Here is a 22,374-nt window from a genome sequence, read left to right as displayed (position 1 = left end):
CCAAAATACATCTTCCCTGGAAATACAGGGAATATCTGGGCAGCACCAGTGACAACTCTACACTTACATTTCCCCATGCACAGTCTGGGGAAAGACAAAACCTTTTGTCTGAATAAAGAGCTTGAAGGCCTTTCTCTCAATAGAGGTTGGTGCTGTTAAACATTCCCTAGCATTGACTGTGTTGTATTCCACATAGCAGGTTATGGTTCATTTATAAATTAATATATGCTGGCAAATGAGGTCAAGAGAATAAAGTCCTGAGTGAAAGGGCAGTATTTGCAAGCCCTGGGCTAGTATGGCATTGGAATGAGAGTTTGTTGCAAATATCTTACCAACTGGAACATGGAGCTGGTTGATTCTTGCAAGACTCAAGTCCTTCCTTGCAGCAGGATCCTGTCTGTTTGCCCATGGAAACAGTGGCTATTAAAAAGCTGTTGCATGCTATAGGCTTCAAACTATCCTTGGAGTGAAGAATGAATGTTGTAGATGTATGCATTTTCTGCCTCCTTCATCTCCACTGTGCCATGTGACTGTGTGGTCTCTCCCTGGGTGCGTTTTATGTATAGTATGTCTACACAGTGGAATAATGGGATAATAATTTTACGATACTCTGCACTGATTTGTGACTTGGCTTCCTAGCATGAGTTATGGGGGTATTATTGCAGCACAACACTCTTATTAGTGGCAGAGTTGTCACTGAATTATGAAACTAACACCTGGAACTTCTTTTATATGACGTCAAACCCATTAGTCCATCTTGCTCAGTATTGTCTGCACTGACTGTTAGTAGGATCTTGGTCTTTTGCAATACTACTTAGAGATGCCAGAGATTGAAATTTAGGACCTTTTGCATGCAAATGATGTGCTGTGTCACAGAGCTAAGGCTCTTACCAGTTTGCGCAAAGAATACAGTTATTTCTACTTGTACTTGCTTGCTACTGAGTCCTATACAAATGCAATCAAGTTATCAGTCATTGATAAGCAATGCAAAATTATGTGTTGGGGAATATTGTTGCCACTTTTACAAACTGGATAATAATGGTGTTTTGCAAAAAAAAAGAAAAGTTTGCAAACATTTGAGAAGTGAAATGCATTGTTGTGCTATGTTATATGCTGTAAATTAAGCTGTGTGGTAACAATCAGTTATGTGTGTGGCGTGTGCATCTCATACACACAAGTGCACAAAATGTGTCTTAAATGTGCCTCTTGCCCTAGCTAAATATGAACAGCAGAAAATGCTCTGCGGGTGGTCAGTAGATGGGTAATTTGTGTTCTGGATACAACAGGTCAGCATAGGCTGAAACTGGTTTCCAAGTTACAAATCGGAATTAGAGGCAGGCAGGCAGCCAAATAACTTGAGCAAATACTTAATACAATAGGCATTGTAAGGCACCCTGGCTATGAAATAAGTAAACAGCTTGAGAATTTCTAGGATAAATTACGTGTTGTTCAGTTACTGAGATGGCTTCTGCTTTTCAGAAGTGAAGCAATTCTCAAAAGAATGAAATTCTTACAGATTATCCTGTTCAGATATGTCTGAATCTTAGCACCAACTTCATGCATAATTTACCATTTTTGGTAGCATGTGCTCTTGTTTCGTTTTTTTAAGTTAATGTTAACTTAAAATTAGAATGAGTCAGTTCTCATTCACGGGTTCAGTAATTTCATTGTGTCATAGTATGACTCTATTGAGCATAAACATATTGATACTGTATATCTAGCCATTGAGGTAATTTCTACTTTTCTTTTTCTCTTAGTAGACAACACTTTCAAAAAAATGTAGCAGAGCAGCACACAGTTTAAATATGCAACATTACAAACACATTAGCAAAAACCTAACTAAAACATAAAGCATAGTCAATAAATATTTAGGCCTTAAGGACACCACAGTAAGCATAAGCCAAATCCAAAGCATTAGTTATGAGGAGTGTGGAGGATGGGTGCTCACCCACCAATGTTTGGTCTCACAGTTTTGTGGCCTGCAGTGATTGCACTTTGGCTGCACATACCTTTTTGCAGACAGCACATGACTGTATGATCTTTGAGGGCTTGGCTTTCCTTTGCCCCCATTTCACATATATTTTTTTCCTAGAGGAAATTCCAGTTTAATGTTACCTTGCCAGAATGGAAACTGAGGCCCCTTCTGTGCAGATGTTTCCTGAAAACGACTAAAGTTTCAGAGTTGAAAATAAAGAGAATGGGTCATTCAGTTTTCTGTATGTTTTGTCTACAAGAGAAAAGATAACCACAAAAATTAATTAAATTCCAATCCAGGTTCACAAAAGTGATGATATACGATGATGAATAACTAAAAGTCTATTCTTTGTTAAGGGCAAAATGTAGTGCTATGCAGATGTTGTTGGACTACAACATCCATCACCTCCAGCCAATTTGGTCAATGGTCAGGGATGATGGGGGTGATCACCAAACATCTGCAAAGCACCCATAGAAGGTTATGGTTAGAGGAGTGAATTCCAGTAGATGGGATATATTTTAGTTTTGCTTTCATAGTTTGGGCTTTAATTTACCATGTTGAGTGACTCCTGATGTAGATAATAATATGCACCAAAAAAAGCTTAAAACATGTTTTTTATAAAAGAACACGCTCGATGCTTCTCAACTCATGGCCTGAGATTATTTTTTAAGGAAGATTGCCTTGCAAACATGTGTATGTTAGTGTTACTGGAAAAATCCGAGGGCTCCCTTGGACAAAACAAAGACACCAACCAGGATAACTTGGAGCAAAACAGCAGCCTGTAGGCTTGGCCTTTATTGAACTGTTGCAACAGGGTGTTCCCCTCACTTGCAAGAGAGAGGAAAGACCAAGAAGAATAGTGTGCAAGGTCTTATAAAAACTTTTGAATTTCCCCTCCTCTAGGTCAAGCCCACCCCCAGAAACATCATGCATACATTACAGAAAGGAGGGGTTGAGGGAGGAGTTGTGGTGGTAACATCATGCATATATTACAGAAAGGAGGGGTTGAGGGAGGGGTGGTGATGGTAACCTGAGTGTCCTGTCACCTGGCTGGTTCCTCCTTTCCTCCCTCCCCATGAGTCACTTCCAGGAGACAAAGGGGAGTTTGCAGTTTCCTGCCCCCTGAGGGAAGATCTGATCATTGTCCTTTGTTTCAGTCCATGTTGAATCCACTCCCATATGCAAGTTCTTTGTGATCTTGATTGTCTTCTGTCTGGGATCATCAGGGTTGGCATAACAACTGGGCAGGGCTCCTGTGGATGTGCTGGGATGGTGAAGGGATTATGGCTGACCAGAACCAAGCCACCCCCTTTTGATAGTCCTTGTCATATGGAGTAAAATTAAAATGGAACAGTGCAAATCCGATGTATGGTTGATTTTTCTATGAATTTATAACAGAAGTGTGGCGTATGTAGTGTGTGAGTGTGAGTGTGTGTGAAGTTTGTACAAACTGGATGATGGGGGGGTTTCCTGCTACATTAGGAGAACTTTGTGCTAAAATGCTGGCTAATTTTCATGAGGACTTAAAAAGAAAAATCTCACACTGATGTGGAAATACAGAGAACTGAAAATAAGATTGGGAAACTGAGTGAAATTGAAATTGACAATTTGCCTCACCTAACCGTAGGCATGGAAGTGGACCGGCAGTGGACCAGCAGCAGCTCACCAGGGTTTTGGGCACAAGGAATGGGCTCCCTCTTTTTCCCCCACCAGCCCTTCCTGGAGGTGCCGTCCTCCAGAAAAAGATGCCAGTCCTCAAGGATCTGGGCTAAGGGTAGAAGCAGAGAAGGGGGATGTTGATCGCTGCAGCATCCACCAGCCCCTTCTCCGCTTCCTGGTGATCAGCTTTTAAACCACCCTTCATGCACTCAGGATCCCAAGGTGGTTTACAAGATACTAATTGAAACACCAACAATAAAAACCAATTCAAACAAGATAAAACAACAATAAAAAATTAATACACAGTGGCGTGTATTCACACAATGTGGTAAGCCAGACTCATGGTGGGCCAGGTGAGAGCTTAACCACAAACTTTGGTTTGGCTCAGCATGTGCATGAATAACACAAAACAAAAACTACTTCAGAGGAACAAAGCCTCTTTTGAGCTCCTCTCCAGAAGCCAGCACTTTTGCATGGTCCCAATAAGCCATAGTGTAGATAATTGTGCCATGAAAACCAGGCCAGTATAAATACAGTAGCAGTTAAGTTTAGGATTCCACTGTTAAAAAATCCTAATTCTGGAGATTTATTAGAAATAGCTTTAAAAGTCTGCTTTCAAACCAGCAGACACAAATATATTCCGTGAAGTAAAAGTATTGTTGGGCCTTGATTGAAAAGGCAATAAATGGATTCACAGTATATTTACTAAGCTAATAGTTTTTCATATTTTAAGTCTCTCAAAGTTTTCAATTTGTGAAAAATGGATAATAATATAACCATTCTCAAAATAGCAGATGCAGTTCCCTGTTTACTTAGATTAATTCACAGTGTCTAGAAGTCTCTCTGGAATATCTATTCCTAAAAGCAAATTGACAAAAATCCAGCTCTTCAAGTAGGATTTTTAAAAAGAACTCCTTTGTTCAAAAGTCAAATGTATATATGCTTGAGGTTTAAATTTAAGGGATATATTCTAAATTGTCTTTAGAATATAAGCTGTTTCATAATGATTAAAATATTCAATAGCGCAAGACTCCTATGAAGATTTAATTCCACAAGTTTTTCCTTTGCTTCTGAAGTTTACTAGTTGTGTTCAGATGAAACACTAAACCAGTGGTAGCCAACATGGTGCCCTGCAGACATTTTGCACTACAGCTCCCATAAGCCCCAGGCAGCATGGTCAATGTTCAGGGATGTTGTGAATTGCAGTCCATATCATTTGGAGGGTATTTCATTGGCTATCCCTGCTCTAAACTATGGTATATCACCATGAGAATAAGCTGCAGCAAACCTCAGGTTTGCATACCCTAAGCTGCGGGCCATAGTTAGCTTCAACAAGCTAGTTTCATAAACTCTGGTTCAGTGTTTGAAAGCAGTGGCCAATCTGGTGATAAAAGACTAGACTATGCATGGAGGGAACTGCAGCCTAAGGTAGGAAAAGAGGTGATACTAGCTACTTTAAATGAATTCAAATCTCCAGGCCTCATGAGCTGCACCCAAGGGTACTAAAACAGTTTGTGAATGTAATCTTAGAGCCTTTATCTATAACCTTTGAGAATTTTTGGAGAACAGGTGAGGTCCTTGCAGACTAGAGGCGGGCAAATATTATCCCTATATTAAAAGGGGGAGGGAAAGAAGACCCAGGTAACTAGTACTGGCCGGTGAGTTTGACGTCAACACCAGGAAGGGTCCTAGAAGAGATTTAAACGGTCAGCCTGTAAGCACTTAGAAAGGGATGCTGTGATTACTAAGACTCAGGTGGGTTTCTCAGAAACAAGTCGTGCCAGATGAATCTCATTTCTTTTTTTGATAGCTTGGTGGATCAGGGGAATGCTGTGGACATAGTGTATCTTTACGTCCGCAAGGCTTTTGACAAAGTCCTGCATGATATTCTTGCAGAGAAGCTGGTAAAATGTAGACTGGATGAGGTAACTGTTAGGTGGATTTATAACTGGTTGACTGACCAAATGCAAAGAATGCTCATTAATGGTTCCTTGTAATGCTGGGAAAAAGTGGCAAGTTGACTGCCACAGGGTTCGGTGGGTTCTTGGGCTGTTATTGTTCAATGTCTTTATAAATGACTTGGATGAAGGAATTGAGGGGATGCTCATCAAATTTTCAGATGACACCTAACTGGAAGGAACGGGGGGGGGGGAATGCTTCTGAAGACAGAATCGGGATTCAGGATAACCTTAACAGATGACTGGGCCCAAACTAACAAAATGAATTTCAACAGGGGCAAATATAAGGTTATACATTTAGGTAGGAAGAATCATAGGCACAAATAAAAGATGGGGGACACCTGGCTTGCAAGTAGTACATGTGGAAAGAATCTGGGGTTTTACTAGATCTCTAGCTTAACACGAGTCAACAGTGTGATGTAACAGCATAAAAACTAATGCATCTAAACTGCATGAACAGAAGTATAGTGCCCAAATCAAGGGAATTTATAGTCCTGCTCTACTCTGCCTTGGTCAGACCACATCTAGAGTACACTGTCCAGTTCTGGTCACCACAATTTAAGAAGAATTTTGACAAGCTGGTTTTGTTGGAAGATAAATAGGGTTTGAAGAAAATTATTCTGCCTTAATTTATGTTTTTCTATCCTTTTTCCAGTTTTATGATTTATTTTTCTTTACATGCTTCATTTCTTCTTCCTTCTGGTTCCCTTCTCTATGTAATAATCATGTTGTGTCCAGGGACACAGTTTGATGATCAAAGACAAAAACTGCATTTTCCATTTTGCTATTATTTCCCTTTTTGAGTGTGTTTAATTATGTCTTGTTTTAAACAGGATGGGGTCGAACTTCAGACAATTCAAGACCTTTTAAGCTATTTTTTTCTAATTCCCACAAGAGTAATTAATACCTTCAGTAACTCTCAAGTAGAACCTTTCTTGCCACAGACATTTCAAGAGATAAAGAATAAGTTTAACATACCTCATTTTTCTTTTTTCTACTTTTAATAAAAGGTTAGAAGGGAGTTGTATAGTAGATCACACTTAAAATGTAACTTGAAATAGTCTGAATTCATTGACTGTGAAACCATCCTACGAGCTCTTCATACATGTCAAAGATTTGAGCAACATTTTTTTAAAAGTTGTAATACTCAGAATAGAACTATACATTATGAGTCAGATATGGAGGGGGCATCATTGCTAATATAGGAGTTGGATGCTTAACCCACCCACCAATACTCTATTTCAATGCCCCAAAGTCTTTTGAACCTTCTGTTCTTCATCCCCACCAAGCCTGAATATATCGAAGACTGAATATCAGCTTACTGGCTTACTGTGTATTAACACAGAAGAATCCAAAGGCTCTGGAAAAGTGTAAGCTCCCTCACAGTGTCAGTTCTCTCCATTAAGGTCCCCATCCCTGAATGTGTTTTTATGTGTTAACTCCACCTATACAGTGGTACCTCGGGTTACACACGCTTCAGGTTACATATGCTTCAGGTTACAGACTCCGCTAACCCAGAAATAGTACCTCGGGTTAAGAACTTTGCTTCAGGATGAGAACAGAAATCGTGCTCCATTGGCGCGGCGGCAGCAGGAGGCCCCATTAGTTAAAGTGGTGCTTCAGGTTAAGAACAGTTTCAGGTTAAAAGCAGACCTCCAGAACGAATTAAGTACTTAATCTGAGGTACCACTGTATTTTTAATATGCAAATTAAAGCAAGGTGTTTAAAAGACTGCGGTAGTAACAAATCATTTTCTCTATCATAAACTAATACTCTGACAGTTGTTTGACTTACGTTGTGATTGAATGTTGGTTTTCAAGACTAATATCCGTCTATTCAAATGGTAGTTGACAGCACGGACTACAGTCCTCAACTCTCTAGGAAAAAATGTCATCGCAATAAGTAGGACTTATTCACAAGGAAATATGTATCAGCCATGGATGTATTTATTCCCAATCGAAGCAGTTTTTTAAAAAGTAATTAATTTTTTAAAGCACGAATAAGTCTATATTTACATGAACAGTGTTTAATGATAATTTGGTATTACATAAATGTGAAACCCCATTTCATCTGATTCCATGAAAACAAGTTTTTTAAACTGCTTGTAGCTCTTATTTAGTACTAAAAAGTTTAATCATCCCTATATCCTGCTGTGTGCATAAAACTGTTAAGATTGCCTTTGATTCTGAAAAATATGTGTCTGATGTTTTAGCTACAACAATACTGTACATTTGAGTATGTTTTGATATCTTGCCCATCAATACTAAATGGTTATTCTGTTATGCTACATATGCCTCTCAAGCCATCAAATGCATTCTAGTCTTACACATGTAATGGTTTGCAGCTATGTTACTGTTGATTTTTAATGGTACATAGTCAGACATTCTACACCATTCAGTGCGAGATGTGTCATGATTTTATTTGAATTTTTAGGGTTTTTTAAAAACCATTTTATGGTCCCTCTTTCAGGTTTAAAATACCTGCCTTAAATCAGTCTACCATACCTGGTGCCCTCCTGATGCTTTTGGACTACAGCATGCATCAGCCTCAGTCAGCTGGGACTGACAGAACTGGAGTTCAAAATATTTGGAAGGCATTAAGCTGGGGAAGGCTGTCTTACTAATAAAATGGCAATGGCGCCCACCTGAGAGGTGCTGGAACTGACTTCTGGTGAGTTCCATGGGGGGGGGGAGCCCTGAATGTGCATAACATAAGCCAGGGTTTCTGAAACAGTAAGCCTGAATTCACCTGCAAGAATATCTGTACAGGAAAATATGAGCAGGAAACAAGCTTTTGATGTACAGTGGTACCTCGAGTTACAGACGCTTCAGGTTACAGATGCTTCAGGTTACAGACTCTGCTAACCCAGAAATAGTACCTTGGGTTAAGAATTTTACCTCAGGATGAGAACAGAAATCGCACGCCAGTGGTGCGGCAGCAACAAGAGGCCCCATTAGCTAAAGTGGTACCTCAGGTTAAGAACTGTTTCAGGTTAAGAACGGACCTCCAGAACCAATTAAGTTCTTAACCCGAGGTACCACTGTACTCTTATCTAGTTTGATAGTACTGACCCCACCTGGGGATGAGGCATTCTTTGTCAAGCAGCTCTTCCTTCTCAAGAAGGAGAGGGCAGACATTTTATCTTGGACCTGCAAGAGGTGAATGTCTTAATATGCCCGCCCCCTGAAAATTTAAGCTTGGTTTCTCTATTGTAGTGAAAGTAGTTAGCCATCTTGTAGAGTCATTGAGTGAGGCAGGGAGAATGCCATAGGGAATATTCTAAATCCAAAGTATTTAGACCTTGTCTTCCTGAAGTGGAGCAGTACAAAGAATTATGTTAGGGAACAAAAGAGAGCTAGACAGGCATTGGCAAAGTACTATTTTAGGCACTTCCAACGGCTTGGGCATGCCTAGGAAGAATTTTTCCCTTTGAATTTGCCTTGAAGTTTGTATGTTATCCTGTCGCTAATGTGCTGCTTTTACTGATACTTGTTTGTTTTAGTGTAATAATACTAAATCTTTGTACATGTATGTGTGAATGGGGAAAGGAAATCAAGCCCTCTCCTCTTCATGTCTAGTCCATTTGAAATGTTGTGTTTTCTGATCCATTATTCAACTTTTGCTGCAGCCTTAGAGTGGCCCGAGACTCCAATCTATCATTGTGATATATGACATAAATGAGTCTCTCTCACCCTTGCTCCACTTTTTTAAGCGTATGCATATTATAGATGGTACTGCTTAAAACAACAATGAAGACTTCTATGTCTGTCTGGGTTTCCTTTAGGGTCTGTTTTTGTTAGTAAAGTGTTGCTATCATACTGTTTGCAGTGATCAAGTGAGCCATTATAGATCCCCCTCCACTCTACTGAAGGTCCATCACTGCAAACTGTGAGACAAGGCTCTTAGTTTATACTTTGCTAGGCCACAAAAGCAGAAGTCCCTATAGGGGTAGAATGACCTCTTTTATAAGCAAATACAATAGTTTGCATTGTAAGGGGAAAGAAACAGGCTATGCTCCATTTATCATTTAATGATCCCACAGACCTATCTACTGAAGAAGAGAGAGCATACTTTTTAAAAAGGGCACTGCCTATATTTAAAATACCCTTTCTTTTACAATTAGTTTCTTCAGTCACAGAATATGTTGTTTTCATGCGTTATTCAGGCTTTTCTACTTTTTAGATAGTTTTCCAGTCTCTCTCTGAGGAGATGGGATTTGTTTTATTTTTATTTTTGAAAAAGTCAAATGACTTGCTTGTGATTCACATGTAGATATTGAACTGGATCTAGCTTAAGTCATTTGCACCTAAAAATCATTGGGTCATGAATGATTTTTCAGACAGATTTCTGTGAGACCCAAGTGTGACTTAGGTTGGATCCAGCACATTGACCTAATTCAAACATTATTGCCTTAATAAGCTGCGGTATGCAGCCCCTTTGCCCCTCGCTTTGTGGCACTAGCAATCAAACCAGGAAGTGTCTAGGAAACCAGGAAAAAGCCAGGATGTTAACCACCATTTGAAGTTGGTTTAATATCCTGGCATCTTCTGATCCTGGTGATCATTGTTTTCCATTGTGGACAAAAGGAGAAACTATGGTTAATTAGCGACTTCATGGCTTGTTGAAAGCATTCACTGAAAGCAGTGTAGGGGTTGTATTCATGGGCAATTGGCTTGTTTATCTCGGCTTATTAAGTTGAAACATGATAAGCCATTTTGTCCACACCTGTCCCACCTTCCTTTGTTTTGGCCAGATCTCTGCTTCTTCTCATTCTCAAGTCCTGTCCATTCTTCCCTTTGTATGCTTGCCCATCTTCTCTGACTCATCTGGCCAACTATCAGTCTCTTGGCACTGATCTGCTTTGCTTCAAATACGTAGTTGTCCTCTGGATCCATCATGTCTTATTCCTTTGTTCTACTTATGCCAAGAAAACCAATATACCACTGTTTATTAATAATGTGTTTAATATAGTTGTGCAGAGAGCCAAGCTCTGTATTCATTTCTCCTAAATGCAAAGTGAAAGAGGGTATACCCTCAACCCAGCTAAACGTTGGTCTCCCTGGGTCTACAGTTTAGGATTTTAGTTTATTTTCTATGGATAGACATTTTAATGAAGCATGACGCAAAGAGGGTCCCTTTTGGGACTTAGTCAGTCTTTCTACCCCACTTCAGAGGGAGGAGAAAAAAAAAATTGTAATCCAGATTGTAGGTCCACAGTGAGCTCAGTATTCAGGCTAATCTCTTAGGAATTAGCATCCTACTTGATGGGCCAGGTTTCAGAGTTTGATAGGGAGAAAGAAGTTTCACAATGAATTTTTTAAAATGATCTAAAGTAGGAAAAAGGGACGCGGGTGGCGCTGTGGGTAAAACCTCAGTGCCTAGGACTTGCCGATCGTATGGTCGGCAGTTTGAATCCCCGCGGCGGGGTGAGCTCCCGTCTTTCGGTCCCAGCTCCTGCCCACCTAGCAGTTTGAAAGCACCCCTAAGTGCAAGTAGATAAATAGGTACCGCTTTATAGCGGGAAGGTAAACGGCGTTTCCGTGTGCTGCGCTGGTGCTGGCTCGCCAGAGCCGCTTCATCACGCTGGCCATGTGACCCGGAAGTGTCTGCGAACAGCGCTGGCCCCTGGCCTCTTAAGTGAGATGGGCGCACAACCCTAGAGCCAGACATGACTGGCCCGTACGGGCAGGGGTACCTTTACCTTTACCTTTACCTTTACCTTTTTAAAGTAGGAAAATGCTGTGCCTGGTTGAATCCAAAGGAAAGGAATGCAAATCAGCCTCTTAACTGCACAGAGAACAGTGTAATTATCTTGGAAAGGTGTAATATTCCTACATGTGCATAGCTTTAAAGGGAAATGCAATATGATTTTATTCATGCATGTTATGTTGATTGCACGAAATTAAATGCGACCATAACAGGTGTGTCAGAAGGAAGTGATCAGAAATGTCCTTCTGTCCCTCACTGTGCCCCCATTTTGCACTTTGTTTATGTTTTTAAAAATCTATTTTAAGACACTGTTTGGGCTGAAGGGATAGACCACTATGAAGCAGAAAAATAAAATTGCTTCTCCAGCCCTTCTTCATCTTGTCTTCTTCTTTTCTTTTTTTTAAGTGAGCCTGCTGTGTTTATTTTATTATTAGAAATTATGCAGCAAGTTTCTGCTTTTGGAAAATTAGCAGCTTCCACGCTTTAGATCTGAAACATTTGCCAAATTTTGTTAAATTTCTAAAATAGGACCTGCTTAATTATTATGTTTTAGTTTAGGAGTATGCACTTAATTGAAAACCAAATAATTTAGGTGGGGTAAGATTAACCTTAACAATGAGCTTCTGTTAGTTGGATTTGATTTCATAAGCTTTCTAGTCTATATCTGCCTTTTCCTTCTTCTTAGAGCTAATGTTGTGTCACTGATGAATTCTATGGACATGAGCAGGAATGGCAATTTTGGATTAATTATCCTTGAGACTGCAGGCAATTTTTGACAAACACTTCAAAATCAGGCTTATCCTTGGCAGATGGTCTTCTTTAAAATGTGTTTGGTATGGTGGGGGAGAGTTCTGTGTTCTGGAGAACATGGCAGGCTGCCAAAATAATTCTCTGCTGGAAAAGGAAGGGCAAAGTGGCTGGGCAATTATTGATAAGAATATGATGGTGAGGGTGAAGGTCAGAGCTAGGTTTCACCCAAAGTAGCATCATGCAGCAAACCACTCTACAGTAGAATCCAGCCTGTTACCATTTCAAAGGTATTAGTTTTACTAGGAATTGCTCTTGTATTTTTTAAAAATGAAGACATTCCATTGTATCCCATAGCTTGGGAAGGTGAGACTGTGGATGTAGAAGATTAAGTAAAAATATAGGAAAACATCTACAGATTAATATTTCAATCAGTACCATAGGTGCCGATTCCTAGGGACCAAGGCAGTTTTGACCCCCAAATTATTGGTGTTTCAATTCCAAATTATTGGTGATAATTTTTGAAAGGAGAAACCAGCCTACATCTACAGACTTTCTGTTGAGTCTGTTGATACCTGATGAAATCTGTGTGGCATGATGTTGGAAATCCCCTGAAAAATCCTTAAGGAATAATAACCCAGGAAAATGGTTCCTGTGAAATAGTGATTACACTCATACTGAGTCAGTAGATAAGGAAGGCAGAAGTTAAACCTAGGAAGAAGTAGTTTTTTTAGTGTGTCACAATTTTCTTGCATACATAGACAAGCCAACAGACTATAGATTTCCCCCAAATACTGTGGTAAAGGTAAAGGTACCCCTGCCCGTACGGGCCAGTCTTGACAGACTCTGGGGTTGTGCACCCATCTCACTTAAGAGGCCAGGGGCCAGCGCTGTCCGGAGACACTTCCGGGTCACGTGGCCAGCGTGACATCGCTGCTCTGGCGAGCCAGAGCCGCACACGGAAACGCCGTTTACCTTCCCGCTGGTAAGCGGTCCCTATTTATCTACTTGCACCAGGGGGTGCTTTCGAACTGCTAGGTTGGCAGGCGCTGGGACCGAGCAGCGGGAGCGCACCCCGCCGCAGGGATTCGAACCGCCGACCTTTTGATCGGCAAGTCCTAGGCGCTGAGGCTTTAACCCACAGCGCCACCTGCGTCCCTAAATACTGTGGTATGTTCCTTTATTACTCATTACTTTCAAATTGTATCATTTTGCTGTTGATACAGTTATATAATGTTATGATTTGGTTTGTTGATTTTTATATCACAACGAAAAAGAGTCAGCACACACCAGGGTGTACACAACCCACATCAAACCATTGCTGGCCTGTTTCCATATTGTACTATGCCAGGTGTGCAGTACCTGTAGTCTTCCAACTCCCATCAGCCCTAGCTAGCATAGCCAGTGATCCAGGACATCCCGAGGGCCACAGCTTCTGCACTAAATCATAGTTGAACTTCCTTTACATTGTTTGCTGTGATGTCTGAATTGAACTAATGTTTTTGATATAAAAACAGGCTGGGTAAAGCAGAGATTCTTTAGAAGTTTGTATTTGTGCTTGGATGAATAATAGACTTTCCCTGTTATTTAACGCCCTGATGGTAGAGCGGTAAAGACAGTTATTCCTGTTGTTGCTAATTTACTGTTGCAGCTGCTTCCTCTTTATACGATTTAATTTTCAGCCCACCAGGGGGCTAATGATCCCCACCTATGCAGATTTCAGAGAAAGCTGTTCTTTTCCATGTGAATATTGTTTTCATTCCTATTCATGGTGACTATTTCTTTACACTCATCTGGCACCAGCAAGGCAGCATTCCAGAAACCCTCTTCACAGGTCAAAAATGTGGAACCATTTGACTGGGAAATTTATAATGAAGATTACTCTTCATATTTAAAGCCTGCACATTGTTTTGATGAACACTTGCAACTGGAAAATAGTAGTTAATGTCCTGTTTATGTGATTTGCTTTATGAAATATTTTCGTATTGTTTGTTTAACTGGTTTTGATGTATGTGCTTCCTCTCATATAGTTTATGTGACAACATTATTGATTAAAATGGAAAGAGAGATTTTCCATTGATTAAAATGGAAAGAGGGAAAGCTTATGGACTGACATCATGCCAGAGTTTGGACAGTCTTTCCTATCTTTCTTATAGTTTATGAAGCCAGGAACAAGTGCCAGCATTTTCCCAGCTCAGCTGGGCTATGCTGGTATAAGCCCCCAGCTCTAGCTCAGCCAGAGAGACACTGGTGTAACTCAGTCATCCCGCTCAGCTGAGACTGGCAGAACTGACACTGGCATAAGCCCTGAAAAATGAGCATAGTGGGGCAGGACTTAACGCTGGATCCTAACTCCAATCAGCTCAGTCATGTAACCTAGCAACATGGCAGAATGCACTCTGGCAAAAAGGGTGAAGTCAAACTCTATTTTGAAGGCTTGTCTTCCCTCTGCCAGGCTTAGGATGGCTCAGCCAACAGTAGACGCTCCTGGACAGAGTTCGGATATGGCATACTTTATGCCGGTTTAATTTAAGATGGTGTAAATTATTCTGGCTTTCCATATTTAGGATTTCTTCTTAAATAACATGGTGACCTCAATGGGGGCCTTTTTTCCACCGCTCATTCTACGTGGTGGTTTACAGAGTTTTATAACTAAAATAAGCCTGCAGTCTAACAGTCATTTCTTGTAAGGGAAGATGTAATTAACTTGTGTTCAAGAATCATATTCTTTTAAGCTACAAGTAAAATAATATGATTTCCTGCAACCTCAGTCATACATGAGCTGCTTGAAGAAGCATTTTCTTCAGGAGAATATTTCTCCATATCACACTGACTGGTTGTTGTTGTTTTTAAATAGTCAAGTTTAATATAGCCTTGTAAATACCATGTAAAGGTTTTGGTTTGTAACAGTTGCTTCCCTATAAGGGATGATCAGTATAGTCAGCAGTTTGGCCTGTTTGAGACTTAGCTACTTTGCCTTTTACAGGCTGTTAACTAGGCAGTAAGTCAGCTAACTGTTAGCAGTTTGACCAGCACTATATAGTACTTGCTCATGGATTAATAAACCAGAAAGTCTTAGTGATGGAAGTGCAATCTTACTCCTGTCTGAGTTGCATTAAAAAGGCGTCTCACATTAGTCACTGGCTGTGAATGTTAATCACTCCAAAGCAATAATTTACAGCATTGTTGTAGCACTCTGATGCTCATAAAATGAACTCAGTAATCCACTACTACCCAAGGGATATACCTCTCTTTCTTTGCAATTGAATAAGCAGACTGGCGGCATAATAGTTTAGTTTATGAAATAGTGCATTAAAAAGAGTGAGCAGCTGTATGTTAAAATAACAAGCTCAAAAGCAGATTTGATAATTATCTTGCTCTTTCTCTTATTGACAGAAGGGGTATGCGAGATATGGCTGACCAGTGAAGACACAGGGGCTTACGGAAGAGACATTGGCACAGACCTCCCTACTCTCCTATGGAAGCTGGTTGAAGTAATCCCTGAAGGAGCAATGCTAAGACTTGGCATGACGAACCCTCCCTATATTTTAGAGCATCTGGAGGTAACTTTCAAAAGGAGAATCACTGTGGTGACTGAGCAAGCTGATTTTGCACCCTGTGTGAAATAAAGTCTTACAGCGACAAGTTTTATCTGTAGCCAAAACTGGGATTATGTCATAGCTAAATTTACTTCATTAAACCCAAGGCAGGATAAAATCAGGAGTCAATTTGTCTAGTGTAAATGCACAGAAATTAAACTGCGAATGTGCAACTTTTAAATGTGGACCCCTGTGGAAGTAGCCGTTCACCAGCAAATTATCAAGCAATATATACTACATGAAAGATAAAATATATTTCGTAATCAAACTTTGACTCACACACTCCTTGCTTTGCAGAGGTAGCATTCTTGCTGTGTACAAGCAGATCAAAGCTATCTCTCCCATATGTTTTTTTAAAGAATTAGACTTAAGCATCCAGGATTAGATTCCTTGGTTAAGGTCTATACTCTGCAGTTCTGAATAATCTACAGTTATTGTGAACTCTTCATTGGGATTTAAAAAATGTGTAGTAACCAGCGCTAATGTTGACTTTGTCTGAGCAAGAACATACCTTAGAATATTTTGCTTTTTCTTTATCTATGCTATTTTAACTCTCCCCCTCCCCACAAAAAAATAATTACTAAGGGTTTTTGTGTGGGTGTGAGATGCTTGGAGATGCTTATCAGAATTAGTTAGCATAATTTAATTCTGTGTCATACAGTAGCAGCACCATATGTGGACTTTAGCCCTTTGTTCTTGAACCTTTAGATCTCAAGCAATATTTTTTAAAGGTTTAAGAGGCTTTTTTGGCACTTTTATAAATATAGTGAAATATTTGGTTTGGTGTTCGTACAGATAATGCTGTATTAATTTTATTTTTACTATTTTGGAGTTTCTCTACTGGCTTTAACCAAGCAGTCACAGGACAGTTTGCAAATTTAAAATGTCTTAAATACATATTATAAAACATAATTAAAACAGCAAACTACAAAAACAATAAAATAATGGAAACAGTGAGAGAAATAAAAGTCAGGTGGAGTACAAAATGTCTCCTTGATTTTTTAACATAGTGCCAATAGTCCAGACAGCATTGATTGGTTGATTGATTGATTGATTGATTGATTGATTGATTGAAACATAGCTCATAGCCAAAGAGACTGGCCATTTCTAAAGCCATTATCAGACAGGTCAGTGGGGTGCTGGCCTGAACTGTAGTCACCTGCATCACTGCTGCATATCAGTACATAGGGCGGGATCAGCAAAGCAGGAGAGCTGATCCAGCACTTCCATAATGCATTTGCTTCACACTGCCATCTTGCTCCCTTCCATCCTGGTATGCCACAGAAACATGGGCAACTGGAGGTCAGGTGAGAGCTCCCACCCCACCATCCCATACTGTTTAAGTTTAACTACAGATTATCTCTCTTTCTGGTAAGAGCTGAAGGATTTTATTTTATTTTATTTTTTTTAGCTTGAGAAATCTGGCTGCAGCACTCTGATCTTTTGACTTCTGCTTCTGGCAGTAGGATCATCTTAAACCTACCATCAATAATAATAATTTTATGGTTTGATTCAGTGGTCAGGGGGATTGGAGTTGTCATCTAACAGCATCTAGATGGTCACAGGTTTGCCGTGGCTGCCCAACAGCACATTATTATGTTTATTTCAAGCACCATGCAGGTTTGATCAGTGAATTTGTGTAAAAGCTTCCAATTTTTTTTTGATAATTCTACCACATCATTTCGAGGTTGTTGTTTTTTACCGCCATGTGATTTAGTCTGTCTATTTTCTTCCAGTCTGGGGAGTAGTGCTTGCAAGTTGAGCTAGCGATCACAGATGCCTTCCCCATCTGGCCTTTAGGGCCAGTTGAAATTATAAATTCCTCAGCAGTGTGCATTGTGTGCAGGATTAGAGGGAGCGAGAGTTGGAGGGGTGGTGACTACTTCTGAAAGCATCTTTCTTAACAAGAACAACCTTTGCTTTTGTTTCAAGTAGTGGTAATAAGAAAGAAGTCCCTGGGCGGTGATAAATATGCCATATTTTTCGCCCTATAGGACACACTTTTTCCCCTCCAAAAATGAAGGGGAAATGTGTGTGCGTCCTATGGGGCGAATGCAGGCTTTCGCTGAAGCCTGGAGAGCGAGAGGCATCGGTGCGCACCGACCCCTCTCGCTCTCCAGGCTTCAGGAAGCTATCCGCAAGCCTTGCGAGCCCAGGGGAGTTCCCACGGGCTCACAAGGCTTACGGGCAGGAGCACGGGGCGCCCTCCGGAGGACGCCTCGTGCTTCGGGAAGGTGTCCACAAGCCTCGCACGCCCTGCGGGAGGTCCTGCTGGGCGCGCAAGGCTTGGGGCAGCAGCCTGTTCTGGGGGCTGGGGTCTCCGCCCCCAGCCCTGCAAGCTCCCAGAGCGATGCCAAAGCTGCACACAGCTTCGGCATGGCTCTGGGTCCCGGGCTGGGGGAGGGGGAAGCTTGGGCTTGCGGAGAGCTTCCTGTTCCGGGAGCTGGGGTCGGGGGAAGCTCGGGCTTCCCCCACCCCAGCCCTGCACCTGGGGGAAAAAATAATTTCCCCCCCCCCAAAAAAAATCTAGGTGCGTCCTATGGGCCGGTGCGTCCTATGGGGCGAAAAATACGGTATAAAGCAATGGAGTTAATTCTTGACATTAATTGCATGCTGTGATGATAGGGTCCAAAATAACTAATAGCAGACTTCTGGCTCGGATGGGAAGTTACAACAGTCTGCCTTCATAGATGATCATCTCAAAATTATTTTAGAATTATTTTGTCTTATCAGATTATGAACAGAATTTGTACACTAGTATGTTTTTATGAAATAACATTGTCAAAGGAGCTCATACTTTCACAGAATTTTGTGTTGCAAGTGGGTTAAGGGCAACTTCAATAACGGTTTTCTTCAGAGAAAACCCAACCTGTGTCACAGGCATATGCCCACCCCTTTCCATGAGGAAAATGTAAACTAGAAGTGGGCTGTATGGTATTTGTGTTAATGCAGTACATCTTGATATAGTCAAAGCTTGGTTGTTGAACGGCTCCGTTTTCTAACATTTCGGCTCCCGAACACAGAAAACACCGAAGTAAATGCTCTGGTTTTTGAAGGTTTTTCGGAAGCCGAACATCCGACGTGGCTTCCACTTGAGTGCAAGAAGCTCTTGCAACCAATCAGAAGCCACACCTCGGTTGCCGAATGTTTCGGAAGCCAAGGGGGCTTCCGGAACAGATTACGTTTGACAACCAAGGTTTTACTGTAAAAGCCTCCCCTATACAGCCTGGTTTAGTTGTTGTTTTGTCCTCATAGTGGTGAAAACATAAGATTGTATCCATCATGTGTCAAGTTTCCTTTCTGGAAAGCAACACATGAACAGGATCTTACTTCTTTGTCATGTATATTTTAAATTCATCTACTTCTTTAAAGTCATCTACTTCTAGATGACACTGTACTTCTGGGGGTAAATATTGCATTTCACAGTTTGCTTCCGACAGCACGCAGAGAGATAATGTCACTTCGTTCATCAGTTCTTGCCAATGAGGAATTTGAATAGGAAACTCCCTGTATTTTTAAAGTTTAGCTCACTCTGTTTTGCTTTGAACTCTAATATGGAGACATACTTGCTCAGAACAAGTCATCTGCCTGGAATTGCCCAAAACAGTTTTCTTTGGAATTAAAGCTACTGTATCAGGAACTGAGTTTGTTGTATCAAAGAGAACCTGTAGACTGCATAGCTTGAGCTTATACTGAGTTAGTGTTCAGTTTGCATAGCATTTTGCTAATTCATTTACAGAAGGCTGAGCATGTTTACAAAATTCAGAAAACGTGATTTAGAGCACTTTGATTTTACCAGAGAAGCCCCTTTAGAACAAAGTAAGCCCTGCAGAACCTGAGGTGTTACATCAAAGCAAAATGCTTTTCAAGACCTCAAATTCTTTGTGAAGTATTGAAGATGAGCTTTCCTATATCTGAGCTGTTAAGTGGCTGAGTCTAAGGTCTTGCAAGAAATCCTCAAGGCAAAGCTTAGCTTAGATTGCAGGATACAGTAGGCAGCTTATTCCTATTGTATAGCCACAATATGGAGTGTTTTAAATTTGTTCTTTTTAGCATGATTTAGGTTTATGAACTGAGGAAAAGTCAGCACGATTTTCATGGCTTTACATTTCATCCAGGTCAGTTAATGGACATATGGTACTTGAAGGCAGGGCTAGAACCTAAATTTCTTGGGCCTACTAAATAAAAGCTTTGCTCTCTAAAAGTTGCCTGCAACTTCCTTGGAAAGAATGCTTCCACAGCTCTTGTTAACATTCATCTCCATCGTTTCCTGTTGCTTCACACCCATACTTGCCACTCAAAATCATTTAAGAACAGCTGGTGCACTTCATTTGTTCTTAGAAATGATCTTGAGAGATCGCATCAATGGCCAACATTGGTGAAAGCCAAGGCTATTAGAACCAGCAATGGAGAATGGACAGAGAGCAACATTTAGAAAAACTAAAGTGGCAACTTAAAAAAAAAAAAATTGGTATCCGCTGTGTTGCTTTTGCCTTCCACCTTGATTGTCTGCAGCTTTCTGACTTGATGAGCAGTATAATAAGTTCTTCTGGAGCACTGCAGTGACATCATCTCCATCAGGAGCTGGAGGAGGGTTTTTCCAGCTGAGAGATGAGAGTAGTTACAGAGAAATCATCTCCACTAATCTGCAGATCAGAGGGCTCTTTCCACTGAGCTGTGGGAGAGACCATGTGGAGATTGTCTCCCTTCATTATATAGAGGTTACATTGTCAGGATCAGAATTAGTGAGCCAAAGAGTGCCAGAATTTTAACACTGGGCTCGTATATGAGTTTCTTCTATGGTTGTTGTTTTTTTTCCCTGAGTTGAAATTTTGGATATTCTGTGGTATGTATGCTTGTGTGGTAAACACTTTTAAGGCCCATGTTTGTCAGTGTAAGTAGCAAGTAAACTGAAGCAGTGAAGTTATGCCGTTGAGAAATCTGGCTCTAAATGCTGCTTGCTTTGCTGTTGCTTCAGAAATCAGTTGACATGAGCCTTTTTAAACATTTTCACAATTTCCCTGTCTGTACTGCACCTTGTGTTTGAGTGTGAAGGTATATAGGTAAATTTAAAGGCCGCTCACATCTGCTAGTGCCATTTAAATGCTTAATTTCACAAGATGAGATGAGATGCATAGCCTTCCATGTTACCTGTCAAACTGAGTCTAGTTCGAACCCCACCATATGCCATCTGTGGATTTTATCATCATTATTAATTCAGGATGTTTCAGTGATACACCAGCCGTAGAGTCGAGTGCTGTATGGTGCTTTCCACTTCCCCTTCCTTTGAATGCCCACAAAATGCCAATGGTACAGCAAGTTACAATAGCATTTCTTTGCTCTTTCACTTCTCCAGATATGCTCTGACACAACACTTAAAAATGTATTGTTGTACAACCACTAATTTTCTCCTCTCTCTCTCTCTCCCACCTTATAACACAATAAATACTTCAATATTCTACACTGTGAAGTTGTTTAGAAGATGTGAAATGTATTTAGCGAGTGATAGAAATATATTTCCCAGTGTTAACAGAATTTGCCACCTTTGAGAAATGCGTTGAGTTGATTTCATCACAATTGTATTATTTCTGTGCTATCAGTTAACCATTCCTTAGTGTTGTTTAGCAAGCCCTATAGTCTTTCCTGATTTTCATCTTAGCCATGTTCATGAAGCTACCATGTTTGGAAATACCCCAAAACACAGCCCTTTCTAGACAGTACCATTTAAGGTAACAAGTGGGGGAACTCCATGCTTGAATTCTCCCTCATAAAAAACACAAACCTTGCTTCCCTTGGATAATTCACATGACAGTAGAGCTGAAATCTTACCTGAAACATGCTACTTTCCTACATGCAGAGAGGCAGGCCTTGATGGAGTCTCACATCTTAACAAACACAATATTAAAGGAAAAGGGAGTGGGGTGGGAAAAGGGAAGCCAACAACAGAGCACGTTCTCTTTTACTGACTGATGGATGGGACCATAGTCCTATCATTCCACCTATTTCTTGGCCATTGTACCCAGTCCCTGTATTCTGTCATTTCACCCACTACCCCCATTCACTGTGGTGCCTTCCCCTTTCCATGCCATCTTGCACCCCTGCCAGTGCCAAAGATGCTGCTGCTCTGTATTCTCCCAGAGTCGCTTCATTTGATCTGTGACCAGCAATAGGATTTCTTTCCAAATGGAGGTTGCTGTTGCATCCGTTCTTTCCAATGGGAATTTCAGTATGTAAGAAAATTCTTATTAAATTTTTATGCAGTGCCAGCTTTACTGTTGCTGATAGATCAAGGCATAGCGTGTATGCATGGCGGCTTAGTTGTAAGCGAACACATATCTAAGACTGTCAGCCTCTTTACTGCTTTCATGGTGGGCAAGTTAAGGGTGGTGCTGTAATTTACAATTCCCATGCCTTTTGGAGCAGAAGTGAATTTGTAGGTTCTTTGAACTCTCTTCTTAGATTTCAAGGTGGTTGTTTTTATCATACAATAGTTTAGCGTGGTACAGATTCAGGTTTTGCATGAGCAGAATTCTGCTTGTACAGCGGACAGGGGGTGGGGTCCTCTCCCCTCTTCCCTGTTACAGTTCCCAGCAACCCCTGAGAGTTAGGGAACCCTCCAGCACAATGTGAGATGTGGTACTGATGGTGGTGGCGAATGAACAGCAGTAGAACCATAGAACTGTAGAGTTGGAAAGGACCATGAGTGTCATCTAGTCCAACCTTGTGC

At 40.8% G+C, this 22,374-nt stretch overlaps 1 protein-coding gene across 4 annotated transcripts in view; it reads left to right on the top strand.

Moving 5' to 3' along the window:
* CDKAL1 (CDKAL1 threonylcarbamoyladenosine tRNA methylthiotransferase) overlaps nt 1–22,374 on the top strand; it is a 227,974-nt gene that overhangs the window by 134,249 nt on the left and 71,351 nt on the right. For all 4 annotated transcript variants that reach the window (XR_014170558.1, XM_081919253.1, XM_081919252.1 and 1 more), the window contains one exon: nt 15,445–15,611. Coding sequence is in view for 3 of the 4 variants with exons in the window: in XM_081919253.1 (XP_081775379.1) it covers nt 15,445–15,611 (167 nt within the window). In the remaining variant the exon portion in view is untranslated. The remainder of the gene's footprint in view (nt 1–15,444; nt 15,612–22,374) is intronic.

This window comes from Podarcis melisellensis, assembly GCF_964234715.1.
Source record: "Podarcis melisellensis genome assembly, chromosome: 7".
In the NCBI taxonomy this organism is placed as follows: domain Eukaryota; kingdom Metazoa; phylum Chordata; class Lepidosauria; order Squamata; family Lacertidae; genus Podarcis; species Podarcis melisellensis.
Note: the sequence above shows the minus strand (reverse complement) of the source record. Positions and strands in the feature narration are given on the sequence as shown.